Source organism: Sceloporus occidentalis, unplaced genomic scaffold, assembly GCF_023333645.1.
Source record: "Sceloporus occidentalis isolate IW3139 unplaced genomic scaffold, rSceOcc1.0.p SCAF_5, whole genome shotgun sequence".
NCBI classification, from domain to species: Eukaryota; Metazoa; Chordata; class Lepidosauria; order Squamata; family Phrynosomatidae; genus Sceloporus; species Sceloporus occidentalis.
The window spans coordinates 54,530,919-54,549,559 of record NW_028316985.1 but is presented as its reverse complement, the minus strand read 5'-3'; the positions used below and the strand labels follow the sequence as shown (position 1 = coordinate 54,549,559).

General features: G+C 36.6%; 1 protein-coding gene across 1 annotated transcript in view; it reads left to right on the top strand.

The window, feature by feature from the left end:
* The window catches only part of LOC149312169 (thyrotropin-releasing hormone-degrading ectoenzyme-like), a 298,564-nt gene that overhangs the window by 260,744 nt on the left and 19,179 nt on the right, over window positions 1–18,641 (top strand). The window contains exons 14-16 of the mRNA XM_089524096.1: window positions 4,782–4,929; window positions 8,756–8,853; window positions 9,335–9,442. Of these exons, the coding sequence (XP_089380222.1) occupies window positions 4,782–4,929; window positions 8,756–8,853; window positions 9,335–9,442 (354 nt within the window). The remainder of the gene's footprint in view (window positions 1–4,781; window positions 4,930–8,755; window positions 8,854–9,334; window positions 9,443–18,641) is intronic.

The following is an 18,641-nucleotide window of genomic DNA, read 5'->3' as shown; positions in this document are numbered from 1 at the left end:
AGCTCAAAAAGATGGAGTCAGGATTAGTGCTTCATTATTAATGTGAAAATGTTGGTGTTGTATCCTATTTGGAAATCACATCTCTGACTAGGAATGCAATTTTTCTTATTGTAAATGTGTGAGATTTCCTTGATATTGCTTGCTTAGTGAAAGAAGGGATGCAAATCCAACCTCTCTCTTCACAAGACAGAACTCCAGCAATGAAATCTAGTTCCAGATTTAAATATTGGTGAATAATGTATGCTGGTATTCTGATGTATTTCTTATTTATTTAAGAGTTTGACCCATTTGTAGCCAGGCATTGAATCAGCAGCTGCACTCAGCAGGATTTGGTATAATTCAGTTGTTGTAATGCTTTCAGCATGTTTTCTCTAGGTTAGGTCTGGATCAAATAATAATAACAACAACAACAACAACAATAATAAAATTTATTTGTATCTCGCCTCGCTACAAAATACAACTGGGGCGGCTCACAAGATTAAAATATACAGTCTGAACCCTCAACCCAACCCCCCTTAAAATATAATTAAACAATGTATAATTTAAAACATAAAACATATTTAAAATTCTAAATGTTTTACTTATATTGTGTAGTGTTGAAGCTATCAACAACATTTATAGATGTCTGATATTCTGAACAAAATATAAAAGTGATAAGTTATAAATTAGCAAATAATGTATATGTGTTCACTGTGCCATCTAGGATTACCAGAATAAAACTGTAGAGGATTCATGCAACTTTAAGAGTTATATAGAGGGAGTTTCATCAGGTGTTGTGTTATCCATCCAACATGGCTAATCGTAAGGGATTGTGGAGTGAAAGCCCAAAATGTATAGAGTGTTAAATGTTCTTTCACTTTCTGTAATTGTAGGTAATGGGCAACAAAACATCATTTTGGCAGCATATTGCTTGTAATTGCTTAACACCTCACCCTTCTCAAGTCATTATCACCCTTGTTGCAGTGATAATCTGTTGCAGAGGACAAAAGGCAGTTGTGTGTAAGTGGGGCTCATTAACAGTTGGATGTAATACCCTTTCTGTTATACCATACTCAGTATGGGATATGAAGTTGCATAGATTGCACTAATTTCATTAATTTGTAATGTCTGTGGCGGTCATGATATACAAGGCAAGTTACAGGCATGAACTAATCCTTGATGCAGATCTACATGAGGGAAGGTGTAGGTCTTTTTCTACCCACATTTAGGTACTATCTGAATAAGCTTGTCACGTCCTCTACATTTCATATCAAACAGATGATACAGAGTGGTTTGTAGAGCTGTGGCAACTAAATCACCTCATTTCCATTGTTTCAACATTGTCAGCCAGTTTGTGGCCAGCTTTGGTTTTCTAAGTTTGATTTAAATACGTCTCAAAATGGCTATGGTTGGTGTTGAGCTCATGAATTTACGGTGCAGTTCTGAGTGGGATTTGCAGCACTTCACAGCAACCCTGTTGTTTTTGTGACAAAGTCTGTTTGACTGGTTTGGGATTTATGAGGGAAATAATTCGGAATGGAGTAATAATTTTCCCTTGGCAATTACAGTACCATTTGGTACTTTGTCCCTAAGGGGAAAATGAATGTGCAGAATCTTTCTGTGGGTTCAGTTCCAAGGAACAAAACAAGGTCAAAAAGCATTTGCACAATGCACAAATGCTTACTTTAAAATGAGATAGCTAATTCATTGAGAGCTCCTATACATTTTAAAAAATGACTATTTAGTAATTTAAAAATTAATGTCTATGTCAACCAGTGTGGAACTGTGGAAGTTACAATATGTTAGGGTTTGAAGGAATGGAATTTCTTTGTGGTTAGTTAATCAGAGGTAATATATAGAATTCTGATTTCAAAAATAGGCAAAATACGTTGCTTTTTTCTTTTTGCACTGTTTTTTCACTGGCTAATAGAATACTAAATCTTCCAGTGTTTATTAGTAGTATCAGTTTAATAAATATGAAAATTTGGGGGTGGGTTGTGGGGGCACAGACTATCATAGCATCATTAAACAAGGATATATAAAACTCTTATAACTGAAATGTCATAAAGTGTGAGCCTTGGCCGGATTTCTGAACATGAGCCTGTACTGGTTATCCTTATTTCATCCAGAGATTTTACATGATTACCTGAATGTTGATTTTGCAGCAATTGAGAATCCAGCAATATTCCCAAAACAAGAAAACTGTATTGACTCTTGTATGTAATCAGCAATTTCCGTTTGCTATATATTCCCAACACTATCCAAGATATATACAGTGAAATACCAAATAGCGCTTGCTGTGCTCTTTCCCATCAATACAGCTGATCTTATAAGTGTTGAGTAGTGCTGCTGACCCAGTTTCTTCACTCAAAATATTGGCATCTCTTTCAGTTGAAAACCCTGAGTACAAAGAAGATTTGTAACAGTTGTGATAGATGAAAGCTATTTTTTATTATTTTTCCTCTTTCTTTCTTTCTTTCTTTCTTTCTTTCTTTCTTTCTTGATAAGCTATGGAAATAATGAGAAGAACAATCTGACACTGTGTTGGATTCTCCATAGTTAGTGGTGCTAGGGGACTCCAACATCCATGCTGAGACTGCTCTTTCAGGAGTGGCTTAAGACTTCATGGCCTCCATGACAACATGGGTCTGTCCCAAGTAGTATGCTGCTGGGCACAGTCTCAGCTTCATGCTGCTGGGCACATTCTCAACCTTGTTTTCCATGCTGGATGGATTGATGGTGATCTTGGTGTGGAAGAAACTTCGGCAACATTTCTGGACAAAATCATAATTTGGTCATCTTTAGACTCACTGGGACTCAGAACCTCTACAGATGGTTCACTGCAGGACGCTGATGGGCAGATCCCCGATTGCTCTTGGGGATTTTCCTGTTACTTTGCCAAATTATTCTGTTGATGCTCTGGCAGACTTCTGGAGTGGTGAAATGGCCAGGGCAGTGGAGATAATTGCTCCTGGGCATACCCTCTTATAGAGTGGAGCCAAACCAACTCCTTGGTTTTCCAGAAAGTTGATGTTGATGAGAGAGGGACGAGACTGACATTGGTGAAAGATTTGAAGTCCAAAGAGCTTAAGCCAGACTGTTAATTGGGGCAGGTTACAGAGATAATACTATGCTCATTGAAAAACTCCACTGGTTGCCTATTTATTTTTGCAAATGCTGCTTATGACCTATAAAGCCCTATGTGGCTCAGATCCAGGTTATATGGCAAACCATAAATATCTTCCTGTATGAGATGGCCTGGGCTCTGAAATCATCTGGAGAAGCCCTTCTCTCTGTCCCAATACCATCACAAGCATAGTTGGTGGGGACACGGGAGAGGGCCTTCTCAGTGGTTGCCCCAGACTTTGGAGCTCCCTTCCCAAGGAGACCAAAATGACCTCTTCCTTGTCCTTCCATTTGTAGGCTAAAACCTTTTCATTCAGGCTTTTAAAAGAAAGGTTTTATAAAACTGTTAGCAGGGCTGTATTGTTTTAACTTAAATGTTTCAAAGAACTTTTTATCTTGTTAATTGCATTTTATTTTCACTTGAGGTGTACATTGCTTTAATACTGTAAATCATTTAATCTATTTTAGTGTTCATGTTTTGCATGTTTTTAATTGTAATTGTGAGCCACTTTGAGTCCCAGTTTTGGGGAAAAGCAAGATAAATATAAAGATACAGTGGGCTAGTGAGCCGCAAATTGGAGCATCTATTACAAAACCCTACAGGAAAAAGCCTAAAAACCAGTAGTCCGTTCTTCTGGAAAATGATCGTGTATCTTTAACTGTTTTGTGGAATCTTAGAGTAGGAAGATACATCAAGGGTCATCTACTCAAGTCTCCTGGCAGTGCTGGCATCTACAAGTAAAGCATACTTGGCACGTGGCCATCCCATCTTTTTTCAAAAACCTCAAACAAAGGAGTATTTTCCATAAGATATTCCTTCAAACCTTTAAAGATGTCTATTATAATCACATCTCATTGTTCTCTTTTCCAGATCTAGCACACTCAGATCCCTCAAATGTTCCTCAGAGATCTTATTTTCTTTCCAGTTAAACATTACTCCATTAGCATTACTTCTTCAGTTTGATATGCTTATGAAATGCATACGTTCATCCATAGCTTCATAAAACCTGGGTCTGATCCTAGGGTTGTTTTAAAACAAAAACAGCAACACTAATGCAACATTTGGTTTAAATATAACAGGGAAAACCTATCTTAATATAAGCCAGGATTTCAGTGTTGAACCCAGTATGCTGTGGGAGCAAGGAGGAGGAGACACAAAGGAGGAACATACGGCCACAATACTCCTTCTGCATCTGTGGTTCAGAAATAATGTGGAATTGTGTTTTAACATGAGCCAGCATTTCTGTAGAGAAGCCACTGTGTAATGAGGAGAATTTTCTAAGAGGCTTTTTGAACTGTGGTTTATAAAACTGTGGACAAATGCCTGAATGCAACTAATTTCTTCTAACATGACTTGATAAGATTCACCATAGCCATTTTGAGTGACTGCTGGAGCAAGATGAAATTTTTATGGAAAACATGTTTTAAAAATTATAAATGCAGCCTTGAGTCAGTTTCTCTAAATTGCCTATGACAACCTGGAAAAGTTTTTTTTTTTTTTTTGGTAGTAAATTCTTGTGACTGTTCACTTGCTGTTTTCAGGTGTAAAATGCAACAAAAAGATTGTACTTGCTTTCTTTTATGTACACATAGAGAAGTTTGCTTGAGTTTTTAGTGTCATCTGGGATATTTTTTTTTCCAAATAATAATTAACAATAACTTCTTTAATTGTGCAGAGCTGGCTATTTGCCTCAGAATATCCCACTAGAACTTCTCAGATACCTGTCCAAGGAAAAGGAATTTCTGCCTTGGCATGCTGCCAGCCGTGCTCTTTATCCTCTGGATAAGTTGCTGGATCGCACAGAAAACTACAACATCTTCAATGTAAAGATATATTTTCTCTCTTTTCTGTTACCAACCATTAAATTGTTGTTGTCCCTCCTGATAGGATTCTTAAATTGCAAGCATCTTTCCACATGATTAATCAGAGTTTATCCTAATTGCACTTCAGCCTTACTACTATCATTTCTGCAAGTACATTTCCAAATGGGAAAAGGCATGCTAGTTATGGACTAATTGAACTAATAACCTTAATTTTAAAAAGCCTGGTTACATAAGCCTTTATAGTACAGACGAGGGAAAACACATAACCTCCTAGCAAACAACAACAACAACAAAAAAAGATTAGTTATAGCATTCATTACTAACAGTGTCACAAAATTATCAACTGGACGACATAATTGAAGAAGCAATTAATGTCTTGCTTGGCAAGAAAAAATGACATTTTTCCAGTACAAAATATTGCACTTTGATATAAGATATGAAGGCTTAATATGTAACAAAAGATAAATGAGTGCACATTTCATGTATCAGATACTGATTATGCAGGAAAGACATTTGGAAATTTTTCCTATGAGGATGTGATTCAGCAGGTTTCCATTTTATGAGAAAGATGTGATACAAATCAAATGAGATGAAGCATTTTAAATACCTGTTTGTTTCAGTGGGAAAGTTAAACACATGCTTGAATTCTAACTGCTCACTCTATCAATGGCTAAAAGTGTTTGACTTGGGTGGTATCTTGTCCTTTATTTTTGTCCTTAATTTAATGTAACTACCAGATTCAGTTTGTTTCTGAACAGCAATCATTGATGAATTACAACATGTATACGTTCATAAAGCCAGAAAACATTTGCTTATAGATTATATTGAAATTTGATCAGTGTTAATAGTAGTGTTTCCATGATTGTTTCAGTTAAAAAAGGTATCTTTCATTTCCTTTTATGATCAAGGATTAGATTACTGTTGAGTTCAATTGTTTCTAAATTTTTATTGTAAACTTTTTAAGCAATTTTATCTGTGAGCTGCCTTGGCTTCCTTTCTGGGAGAAAGGCAACACCAAAACACATACATACATACATACATACATACATAAGCAAGCAAGCCCTATTGCCACCATTTATTGTCAAAACGCAGCACAAAAAAACATATATTATCAATATACATGAAGCTGTGTTTAAAAAATGTTTCCTGGAAGGGGAGGGAGAAACTAGTGCAGAACAAAGTTTTACATATGTGTTCTAACACTGAGCTACACTCACTCGCTCCCTCTTCAGTTTGTAAGTTAGGAGTGTGAACTGAATTACACCACTGTAATATTAAATGTACTGTACAAATTGAATAGTTAATAAGATATATTTAAAAAGGCTAATTTACACATAATCCAGGACTTGAACAGTCAACAACAAAGGAAAATATTCAGGGGCATATCTGTAGATTTTGGCCTTTTTCTCTCTTAAAGACACTATCATGCAGAATAAAATAAAGTGATGTGCTGGAGGAGGCAAGGAGTATATTAATGCTTTCACTCAGTTCCATCATTTCCTTTGTCCTTCTAATGATTGCTGATAGACACTGAATTCTATGAAGTGTAAGCCTCCTTCCCTGTCATATTACACTGAATTAAATGGAAAATTGGGTTGCGAGCTTGCCGTTGCCTATGTAGAAGAATTATTATAATATATGCCTTGCTGACTTCTGTTTAGTCCGACTGCTATTACAAAAAAATAAAATAAAAAAAAGTAAATAAGAATAGTAAAAAATATTGTTGGATGAGTCTCTTAATTATACAGAAGCTGTCAGTAAAGATATAATAAATACTTATCTGCCACAGGAAAGCATACTATGTATTTCCTTTCATCTTGTCATAACATGAAGCTGAAGATGTTGCCGTGTAAATAATGTTATTCACTCTTATATTGTGCTAATATAATGAGAACTACATTTTTAAAATTGTATTTAAATTTCGCCTAAAAACAAGGGAACCTAGCAGTGAGGAAATTATGATATGAGGAGAATGACAGAGGCATTCTTTATAACATGACATGCAAAATAAAGAATCCTTTCATGGAAGGGTCAAAACTGGAAGACTTGTTATACTCTTTTTCCCTTTAAAAATGGCAAACTCTAAAAAGACATTGAAATAGAGATCTCATTAAATTGTCCTGTCTTGATATGCAGCTCACATTATTAAATATTATTACTTCAATTGGCTGTCCCTGTGTAATGATCATGCCATATCTGTGCATATAAAGACAGCCAAGCCTATCAATTTCATCTCTGTGTGTGGCCTAAATGTGTCACTCATAAATGTTTAACGATGGCCATTATTCAAAGATGCATTTTTAAGTCAAGAGTAGCCTGCCAGAGTAAATACTAGCCTGTCTGAACACCGGCAGCTTTTTATACTTGTGTCAACTGTCCATTATAGAATTTAATATGCAAGCAGAGAGCCACCTAACATTAAGCACTTTTAAGTCCTATTGTTTCAGAAAGGTATTTTAAGCTCTACAGTTTTTACTCTGTCCCATGGAAATGAATGGCACCTAAAAGTGCTTAATCTTACTTGTACCCCTCACCCAGCTATGAATCCTGAGTTCCTTTCTGTAGGCAGGAATATTGCATGAGTGGTATTGTGGAGTTCACTTTGTATTTGGTGCTTTCTTCTGGGGCTCACTGAAAAACTTCTCTCGAGGGTTAGGGGTTCGTTTAAGTGCCAGAGGTCTGCTAAGGAATAGGGCTATATATATTTTTCTAATTTTCTTCTCAAACTAGCAAGAAAACTTAGGGGAGAAACAGACCAGCTGTAAAAGCCTCCGTCTGTGCGGCTTGGTAGCATGGCGTTTATACAGCACATGCTCCCACACCGCCAGGAAGCCTCCTGAAAGTCAGGTAGCCTCCCAGACATGAGTGGCTTCAAGAAACTGTAGTGGCATGGCATTTACAGACTGCAGCATCTGGAAGCTGGCTTTGAGCTGTGGCAGGGTGGGAAAAACCGCCCGTTCCCTGGCCAAAAAAGGAGTGGATTTTTTCCACTCTTTTTTCGCCCAGGGAAAAGGTGGATTGGGACCATGGCATATGTTTGCCATGGCCCCAATTTGTCTTTGTAAGGAGCAGCTTCAAGCCACCCCTTCTGCCAGTCTGTTTCGCCCCTAGCTATTGTCTTCTTGCTATGAGTCAGTCTAGGAAAACATTTTTGAAGACTTCACAATTTGAGACTTTCTATACAAAATATGCATGTGGTGTTTGAGGGTGGAGAAATTATTTCCTGCACAAAAAATATTTGAGTAGAAAATGCTGATTTCTATTCAAAACAATCATGTTGAAATTTTGCATAGAATAAGTCCCAAAATGTGCAGATTCTTGTCAATTTCAGGATTCGTCTTGTCTAAGTTTCTCAATATTCAAGAAACACATTTTCATCCATATTTCAAATATTCTCAATATTCTTCCCATCCCTACTACTGTTCAGAGAAAAGGATTCAGGTTCCAACTCAGACACCAGTTCTGTCAAACCAGTGGCACTGAGAGCAGGAAACTAAGGTGGTTCTGAAAAGAAAGAGAAGGTCCCCACAATCCTGAGCAGCATATATCAGTCCTTTCAGTTTCCACAGTGTTGGGTGGAAAACCACAACAATGTTTTTGGCTTAGTAGGGGTGTATATATAGCATATACTAGATTAGGATCTTATACTACTTTGGGCTGACATACATGGCAACAGTGATTGGCTACTACTTATTAATAAATGCCATGTAAAACTCTTCCAGAATAGAATAATTTTGAAATGATATTTGAACTAGATGAAGTGTGTTTTTCTTTCTTTTTTAACTATGAGAATAATGCAAAGTGTTTTCTTTCCCCTCTTTTTCAGGAATATATTTTGAGACAAGTTGCTTCAATGTATCTCAAGCTTGGATGGCCAACAAATAATTTGGACAAATCCTTTGTTCAAGCTTCATACCAACATGAGTACTGTCACATTTTTTAACTGCTACGAAGTAGTTGTAGAAAACAGAAAAACAAATAGTATGAATGTAAATAGTGCAGCCTCTCTGATATATTCTGATTGTTTGGAGCATGGGTTAATCAAGTTCTTTTTGTTACATATATATGTAGCTCCCTCACTGAATTCATATTGGAATCTTGCTATTATAAAATGTTATCTACTTTTCGAATGGTTCCTTTTCTTTTATTATTTGAATTCTTGCTGCCTTCGTGAAGCCTAGAAGTATGCATGCCTGTAGCTGGCAGTGTTTGTAACAATCCAAATTTACTGTCTCAGCTGATTTGTCATTTTTTAAGATCTACTTGTAAAGCATTGCTAATATATTTACTTTTGCTAACTGTTAGTTTAAAACTTGTAAGCAATGATACATTTTCATCTGAGAATTTAAACATATTTATTAACATGAGCCTAATGCTATTTTGCTATGTGTTTTGGGATACCCAGGGAGTTACGCCGTGAAGTAATCATGTTGGCTTGCAGCTTTGGTAACAAGCACTGCCACCAGCAGGCTGCAACTCTAATCTCAGATTGGATTTCCAGCAACAGAAACAGGTAAAGCATATGGCAGTGCACATATCTCCTCCTCAAAAGAACTGTGGTTGTTTCCTCTCTACACCCAATACATTGCACTAAGATAAAAAGTAAAGATTTTTTTAAAAAAACACACTAATGTTAATAGTAGTCAAATCCAGATGCATTTCACAAGCATTACGTCTTTGAAAGGACAGAGTAGTATGTTTTAAAGGTCTCATAAATTACATGCTGATGTATAAGAGTGTAAAAAATAAAAATAAAACCCAGTCCATTCTGTTAGTACCAAGCATCCCAGGAATGCAGAAAATGACAAAGGGTTTTGGGAGGCAGAAAGTGGGTTCCTTACGTGACTCCCAACCGTTTGGAGTTACTGGGTCAATTGCTCAATCTGTCCTCTTATAACTTTTACCAAATAAACTGTTGTCACCAGCTACTTAAAAAGAGCAGAAGGGGTCTAATTTTATATCAGAGATGGGGGGAGGGGGGGAGAGCAGATTATACTTTTATATTCCTCCAGATTGCAAATAGGCTGCTCACACTGCCCACCATGCCACCAATGCCAGGAAGAAAAAACCAGCATAGAAATGGCCAGTCTCCAAAGGCCTCCAGGTATTCAAACAACATTTTGAAGCTTACAGGTCTTTGGAGGTCCGAAGTTGTGTTTAAAAAAAAAAAAAAAAAAAGTGGGAGGACCCACTGATAACTGACATCCCAGAGGCTTTTGTCAGAGCAGTTGGCTACTATTGTATCAAAAAAGAGTGTGCATTGGGCTGGGAGGACATATGTAGCCTATGAGTGAATCTTTACCCACCTCTGCTTTGTATCATACTTCCACAGCATTGGTCTTCCAGATGTTTTGCGCTACGTATCACATCTGTACCAGGCAGTATGGCCAGTGGCCAGGATTGCTGAATGTAGTAGAGAAAAATGCAATGCAACAGGTTACTCTAAATGTTTGATTGTGTGCATCAAAAATAGCATGTGGCGTGAGAATACTATTTCTAGTATTCATCCAGATCAGAATACAGTTAGTTATATCAGTAAATTTTATTTATAGAACATAAAAATAACAGGTAATTATTTGATTAATAATAAGAAACAATAGCTCTATCTGATAATCTAACCATCCCTGTTCCCTCACCATCTTCACTTCCGTTTTCTAAGTGACTTATCTGCTGACATTTCTAATCTGTCACTGACTCTAAATCCATCCACTATCCCATCAAAGTTTCTGCTGTCATTCTTCCACTTATTCCTTCTGTTACCTTGAACATTTTTTTCTTTCCAAAACACTATTAATTTCTTTTTTCTGAAACAGCTCAGTACTCTCTCCACAAAAAATTATCCTTATTACTAACTGAGATATTAGTAAGGAGGTTGTAGAATCCTGGAGCTCATGAGTAGAAGGATGTACAATAGCTAATAGCTAAATGATACATGGCACAATGATGCATGCTTTTTTTATATGATTGTAAATGCAATCTAATCATGATTGATTTTTCTTTATGACCAGTGTAAGCATTACCCCTTGAGTTGTCCCTTCAGGGGGCAAAAGCTTCCAAATACGTGGCTGTTATCACTGTTATTACTATTACCAGCCCTATCATTGGCAAAACAGTCCAGTGTAGGGCAGAGATTAAGAGGCACTGTGTCATTACCAAAGATAAGGAGGAAGAGAGAAGAGAATGTATGTATGTAATCCCTTATTACTTATGCAGCAGGTATAGAAGCAACCTTGAGAATCTAAGTATAAATTTATTTTGGCCTCAATAGCATTCTGTGGAACCATTAGAAGGCTCTGTTCACTGTTAAGTGAAAACTAGCAAAGCCACTTAAAATAAATACATGCAGCTGTTTAAATCCATATTGTGAATTAAAGTGCTGTTTCGGAATTTAATCTCTAGTACTATACTATGGAAGTGATTGCTTTCAGGAAATTAAGATGTTTGCTGTGGCGCTTTCATGTGTGAAGAAGTACATTACTCACACTCCTTACTTATGACAGCATAGTGGATCAGCCTAGAAAATTAAAAGAATTACCATACGTTCTGCCTGAGCTTGAGAATCAGCCTTGTTAACCCTTTTAAACTTCACTATACATCAGTTTTGAAAGCAAATGTGCTTTAAAATTCATTATGATTTGCAGAGATTCTTCTGAAAACAGATTCACTTAATCTTTATTGTAACTTACAAGGCTTAATAAAGAAAGATATGGAAACAATGATGACAAAAATCTCATTGGAGACTTACTCTGTCATAACAGGACAGGAAGTAAGTACATTTTTGGATGGGGTATAAGAATGGATCCAGTTTCCTCAGCATCTACAATTGTTTATGGGGAGCACCAAGGTGCAGCGCCAACCCAAACAACCACTGATTGGTCAAGCAGATGGTCTGGGAGAGCTTCTTCTTGTTGTTTTCTGGGTGGCAGTTATAGCCTTCTCAGACCTGCATAAGAATTTTAGCAGAAACGTATGCATATCAGCATAAAATAGGATCTCAGGCAATATGCTATATGTTTTTTAAGTATGGTAAGGTGAGCTGAAGGTCCATTTTTTGTCACCTCAAGTATTCAAATGTTATTTCACTGTACATCTTCTTCAAATTATTCATAACAGAACTTCAGGTGGCTATGGTAGTATTTGAATCTGGGTTTAATATGGATGAGCCAGGTTCTGTGGTAAAACCTGATATCATATCATTATCCTGGCCAGTTCCACTGTGATGTACTGACCCACATAGAAAAATTATTAAAATGTTGCTTACAACTACATAAAGCCATTGTTGTGTAAATGTGGCTTCGGCAAAAGCCATGTAAATGAGATAATGACTGCATTCAAACCTTGTAGACAAGGGGTCTCCAAACCTTTTGGACCGTGGAAAGCATTTGGAATTTTAAAAGCATTACAGATGCTTTCACAAAACGGCTGCCCTGTGGGCATCGCCAGACTTGAAACAGTGATTTCACAGAAGGGAAATGCATATCTTCCCCATACCTCTTCCAGAATACACATACAGAGGCTCAGAAAAAGAAATAGAAATGCACAATCCCCCCCTCCAAAAAAGAGGGGGGGGGGAGATGGGAACATACACAAAGTGAAAAAACAGAATACAATTCCAGAAAAAGAATGAGACTGACCCAAAGTGAAAAAACATACGTAGTCACACAGACTGATAGCATGCAAATGATGAGAGAGCAGACATGCACACATTGAAGGCTAGAAAACCACACACCAATACCCCAAGAGATGTAGGGAAATACAAAACAGAAGGAGGGCCAGATCCAGAAAGAATAGTACAATGGCTCTATGTTGTCTCTTCCTTTCCCTTTAGATCATACTTTCTCTCACTCGCCCTCACATCAGGTACCCTTCCCTATGTTAAACTAATAGACTACTGTACTAATAGATTTTGATCTGATTCAGTAGGACAAACAATTTTCTTGAATTGTTAAGGATCAGGTTTCTATTCACAAACAAATCTGATTCATGTAGAAACAGAACTGGTCACACAGCTACTTACATTATGATGATAGCTTGTTTGCTTGTTTCCTTTGCTCCTAAAAATGACATTGTAATATAAACCCATGCTATACAATAGATTTGCCAAATATATTAAAACTGTGCACAAAACAAAATTAAGCATCAAGTGAAGCTTTGCAGATTCTTAGATAAATAAATGGTATAAATGGAGTACTGGAGAATTTTCCCAGAAAATTTAGTTACTTCCCTGTACTAGTTATGCCCTTAAGGATTACGTCACTTCAAACAAACCGTGGCTATATTATCTTTGTAAGTGTAAATGTAGTCATATATTATACTAATTTTAAAGACCCCAGGAAGAAGATAGCAACCAATGTGCTGAAATTAGTTAATTAACAGGCTATTGCAACAATGGAGTAGAATCTTACAGTGAAATCAATAAAGCTGTTTAAGTAGAAAGAAGAGTATGCTGAGTACAACTTAATCAAGAATTTAGTGTTGTGAAAGTAGACCCAAGGCATAGGTCCAATAGGATTAAGGATTAACATGGTAACAAGTAAATGAGGGTTTTATTGTCAAGGCACTTCCATTAAGAAGACAGTTATTTCCTCTGTTTTAGACAGTTGGATGAAACAAAGGCTTGCTTACTTGCTTACTTACTTGAATGCTGTAAACTGTATATGTTATCTGTTAATTTAAGAAACTCACGACTGACTTAAAAGTAATTTAACCATATAACCATATTTTAACATAAAACACAGGCTAGAAACGTAACCTTAATGTTCCAAATATAGATTGCTACTTTGAGCATTTCAGCATCAGTGAGGCACAAGCAAAATCCAAAAAGAGATTGAGATACTTCAAAGTTTTCTATAAAACACGAGAAATCTGATCATGGCTGAAGAAAATATCTGTACTATATGATATTAAGGACAGTGATAAAAGCATAAAGTTACTAGAAGCATAATGTCTAGGGAAACAATGCAAGCATAAAAGAATAATGCAAGCATAGAACGGCTTTTAACTTTAAAATCAAAAAGGCCAATGCTTTTTCTCTTAGCACTGAAATATCACACCTGTTCATAGCAAATGAGGTGCTGGTGAGTGCTGACAGAATGCAGACAAAACAGAGCCAATCAGAAAGAACGGCAACGGGTGGGTGTTCAGATACCTGCCCATTAATGTGCTGTGGAGAAACTCCATTGGAAACAGCCAGTCTTTTTAGACCAGTTTGAGGGCCTTGCCTGGGATAGGACTGGATCCACCATTTCCATATCTGGTCTGCCTGATCTCATCTTAGGGTTAATGGCATGAGTCATCCAGATAGTACAATGCCAGGCCGAAGGAGAAAACAGGCCTTTTGGCCCATGCGGATGGGGCCTTGGTGTTATCTATCTGGATTATGTTACAAAAACAACCATCCCTAACATGGTGGCCTCCAGATGTCATTACTGCCAGCCAGGATGCCCAGTCCATATCAGATAGAGATCACTGAGAGATGTAGTTCAACACATCTGTGGAGCACTAGGTTATAAAAGGCTGCTGTATTAAAATATCCTAGCCTTTGACTAACAAATTGGGGAATATTGTATTTGCTTAATTTTATAACAATTAAGAACTGTATAAATGAAAGAAAAATGGTGATTGGATGAGGATGGTGCTAATTTCTTCAAAGAGAAGCCAAAGCCAAGCCTTCCTTCTATCGAAAATTATAGTGCATTTTATTATGAAACATCATTAAACCTTCATTTTTTTATTTTATTCACAACACCATTAAATCTTCATAAGGATGTATTGGTGATGCATTTATGGTAGAATGCCAGATTTTGTCCATTTGTTAATTATCTGATGCAAAAACTCACCCAGCTCATATGCAGTTCTGCCTTCACTGAAGTGTCCTGGGAGGCTTTATGGTCGCGTTGTATCATTTCAGGTACCGATAACCAAGTTAGTTCTTTAATGTTGTTCATTGCTGTCTGTTTTGCCACCATAATTCCTTTGGTTCCTCAGAATTCAACAGCATGAACAATAAATTATAATGTTCATTATCACCATAGAGATGAAAGATTATAGCCTAAAATATTGCTAATAAAAAGGACAGATTTAAAGATATATTAACATTTCTTTCAGAGAAGTTTTAGCAATATATTAATAGGAGAGATCTACTCCACTTTTAACAAGTGGAGCTTGTATAGCTACAAGTATTGATGTTTTTTTAGCCTAATAAATAAGGCTGCAGACTGAAACAGTATATTTGTTTAACTGTTCTTTCAAATAAAGTGTTGTATTGTATTAAAAGGTGCATTTACAACTGTTTTATCTATCCATACACATGTTAAGGGCAAGGTGTGAACTATTTTTAATTGGCATTTTGGTACTGCTATCAAATATCCTTAGCTTTTATCTCCCACTGAATTTGACCAACCTAAATTGCGTTGATAAGGACAGTAGGAGCTGGATTTCTGATGTGATAAAAAGTGATACTCTGCAACAAACTTATAATTGACTGCTAGACACTCACTGTGTAGTCACATATTTTGCTTGGAGATGGAGGGAGTGTCCATTATTGATGCAGTAAACTGGTTCAGCCATAGCATTTGGGGCTCAAGCATATGCATTATTCGCCTTATCCGGGGTGGGGGAAGGGTCTGGAATGGATCCCCCATGTAAGGCAAGGGTCCACTGTATATGGCTATTCAGTTTCCCCAGAAGAGTAGAATAATAAAATAAATGTACTGAATCTATATTAACTGTAAAATCATCGCAATCTCTTTTATGATATTAGTTGCTTTTGCACTCTCTCTTTTCTCTAGAATAGTTTGCCTTTTTTCATTCTTGTTTTATGGAGAACCAGATGACAACATTGCCCAAACATTGCACTCCAGTGTTTGTTTTATGGTCCTTCTTCCATGTTTTCCATGTGTTTTCTAAATTTCAATTGTAGTACCAAACTATCTATTCTTTAAAAAAAAAAAGCAGATAAATAAAAAAAAACTATTGATGTTTGAAGGCAGGTACTCTACTTTTGATTTAAAGTTTCAAAGTTTTTTTTAGCATCTCTTCTTTTTGATAGTAGCATTAGTAATGAATAACCTGTTTGTGCCCCCAATAGCCTCTCTTCAATGCTCATTATTCTGAGTTTCTGCTCCTACAGAAGTCTATCTTTAATTTCTTATTATTTTTAATATTATTGTTGCTTTTTTCATTTTTAAAATGTGAAGTACCACCATTTGGTTGTAAATGAGAGTAATTTAATAATTCTGTTCTCTTATGGGAACAGAACTGAAAACAAGAGGTATCTGAGATATCACTGTTATCTTAAGCAGAACAGTGGGGGACAGTGAGCCTTAGAGATGTCTCATCCATAGGGTCACCATGGATTGTGATTGACTCAAGGGTGGTTAACAACAACAACAAATCAACAAATGTTCAGTAAAAGCAGTAAAACAGGCTGTAGCTACAAGCCTGGACCATATTTCTTGAAATGCATAAAAATTACATTGTCATAAATGTTGCCTTTTGATGTGGACTATTAAGCTGTAATAACATTGGGAGGATTGTCTGCATCTTTACATCAGTCAACCTGTACTTTTTTTTTAACTTTGAATTAGTGCTTAGTGACACACAAGGAAAATGCACTAATTCTTCACAGGGACATTTTGTGAAAATTACAAAAACAAAACAAAAAAAACAGCAAAGCACTCGGTGCCTTGGTCTGGTGCTAGAGGCAAGATGTCTCTTGCCCGTGGGAGGTTGTTTCGATATGCCAAGATGGCCTCAGCCAAACTTTAGCCAGTATTACAATTTATATCACATTGCTATTTCCAGTAAACCAGAAATTGTGTATGTTTTGCATACAAAGACAGCACACTGCAGCAGGTAATAAAAGATTCATTATTTCCTTAATATGTACAAAAGGAAAAGTGACTTCTGTCTGAAATGCCCAGAGAAATTTTCAAGAAACAATGGATTCAAACAGATTTGTATTAGTTCTTAGAAAGTAGTGTAGGAAGGACTGGATAATCATAGATAAACTTGATTCAAAATTAGTAAAAGCTTGCCCCCTGACGTTTAAAAGGGGTTAAGGAAACATATTCCACAGGGTGCAGAGAGAGGAGAATGAACATAGTAAAAGTAGTATTGAAAATGGTTTCTTAAGAAGGAGGAGAAGTTCATATATCCAAGTTGCAACATAACTATGAGCCCGTACAGACAGGCCAAAATAAAGCTGCTTCTGGTCACTTTGGAGCTGTTTAAATGATGCACGTGTCCTAAGAGACCAGAAGCCATACCAAAGCCACGCTCCAGTGCTAAGGACTGGAACGCAGCTTTGGCACAGTTTCTGGCCTCTTAAAATGTGTGTGTCATTGAAACAGCATACCTCCAAGTGACCCGAACCAGCCTTATTTTGGCCTGTCTGTATGGGCCCCATCATACCATGTAAAATAGTAATTATTGCATACAAAGTATTGGGAAAAGTTAATTCTTATTATGAGAGCATTATAGAAATCCATTCTGTAATTACAGACATCTGGAAAAATAAACCTTGGCTAAATTGTTGGAACTGAAAGAAGATTTTTTGATTAATTTCCTTTCTTAAATGTTTCCTTGAATGGTTTGAAACAGGTCAGTAAATCAAAGAACTGCCAAAGCTGCATCCAATTACATTTTAAGAAATTAGAACACCATTTGCCTGGAAGATAAATAATTAAAGGCATATTTTATAAATGTATTTCCATTTGTTAGAACTAAGTTTAAACAAGAACAAGCATGTACTAATTAATTATAACTTAAAAGATTATTCTTAACTCTTTGTAAAGCTCTATTATTAATCATTGGAAAATAGATTTCTCTAAAAAGGCACAGCATGATTTTAATTATTTTTTTCTCTTTAATTTTTAACATTTTCATGAAGTGTTTAATTTTTAATCACCACATATTTTATCCTCACCACGTCTCTTAAGCAAGATAAATAAGGTTGAATGAATCACAACAGTATTCAGATAAAAGTAATCTGAACTGATGCTTTCAAAAGTTAATGCTTTCACACTCTCCATAGCATTCATTGTAGATTTTGTTTTTTTAAAACAACAAAACAGTACAGGCTAGATATCCCTAAAGGGGTTTGATATAGCAAACAATTATCTTCATCAATATGAATGCTTAAACAACACTAACAGGGCAATCCTGTACATATTTATACAGAAGTAAGCCCAAATCAATTGAATGGAGCTTATTCTGAGGTAAGTGGGCATAGATTGGGAAGAATGATCTTAACCTCCTCAAATGGCTTTCTAAGGATGTTTAGGATGTGGATGCGGTCCCCTTCTATGGATTAGAGCTCTGCTACCAGAGAAGGGAATGACTATAGCAGTGATCTAGTGGCTCTGTCCTCCTGGAAAGCTCTGTGGGTTAAAAATGGCACAAGTGGCAGGTCCTGAAATAAAGCATTGTGAGTTAGGTGTGCATCAGATCCATTTTTGGATATTCTCATAGAATCATAGAGCTGGAAGAGACCGCAAGGACTATCCAGTCCAACCCCGTGCCATGCAGGAAATCTCAATAAAAGCATCCCTGACAGATGGCCATCCCTAGACCCCCTGATTCGAAGTAATTATCAGCCTGTTTCCCTGCTGCCTTTTTTGGGGAAGGTAATCGAGAGGGCAGTTGCCTTTCAACTTCAATCGGTCTTGGATGAAACAGATTTTCTAGACCCATTTCAAACTGGCTTCCAG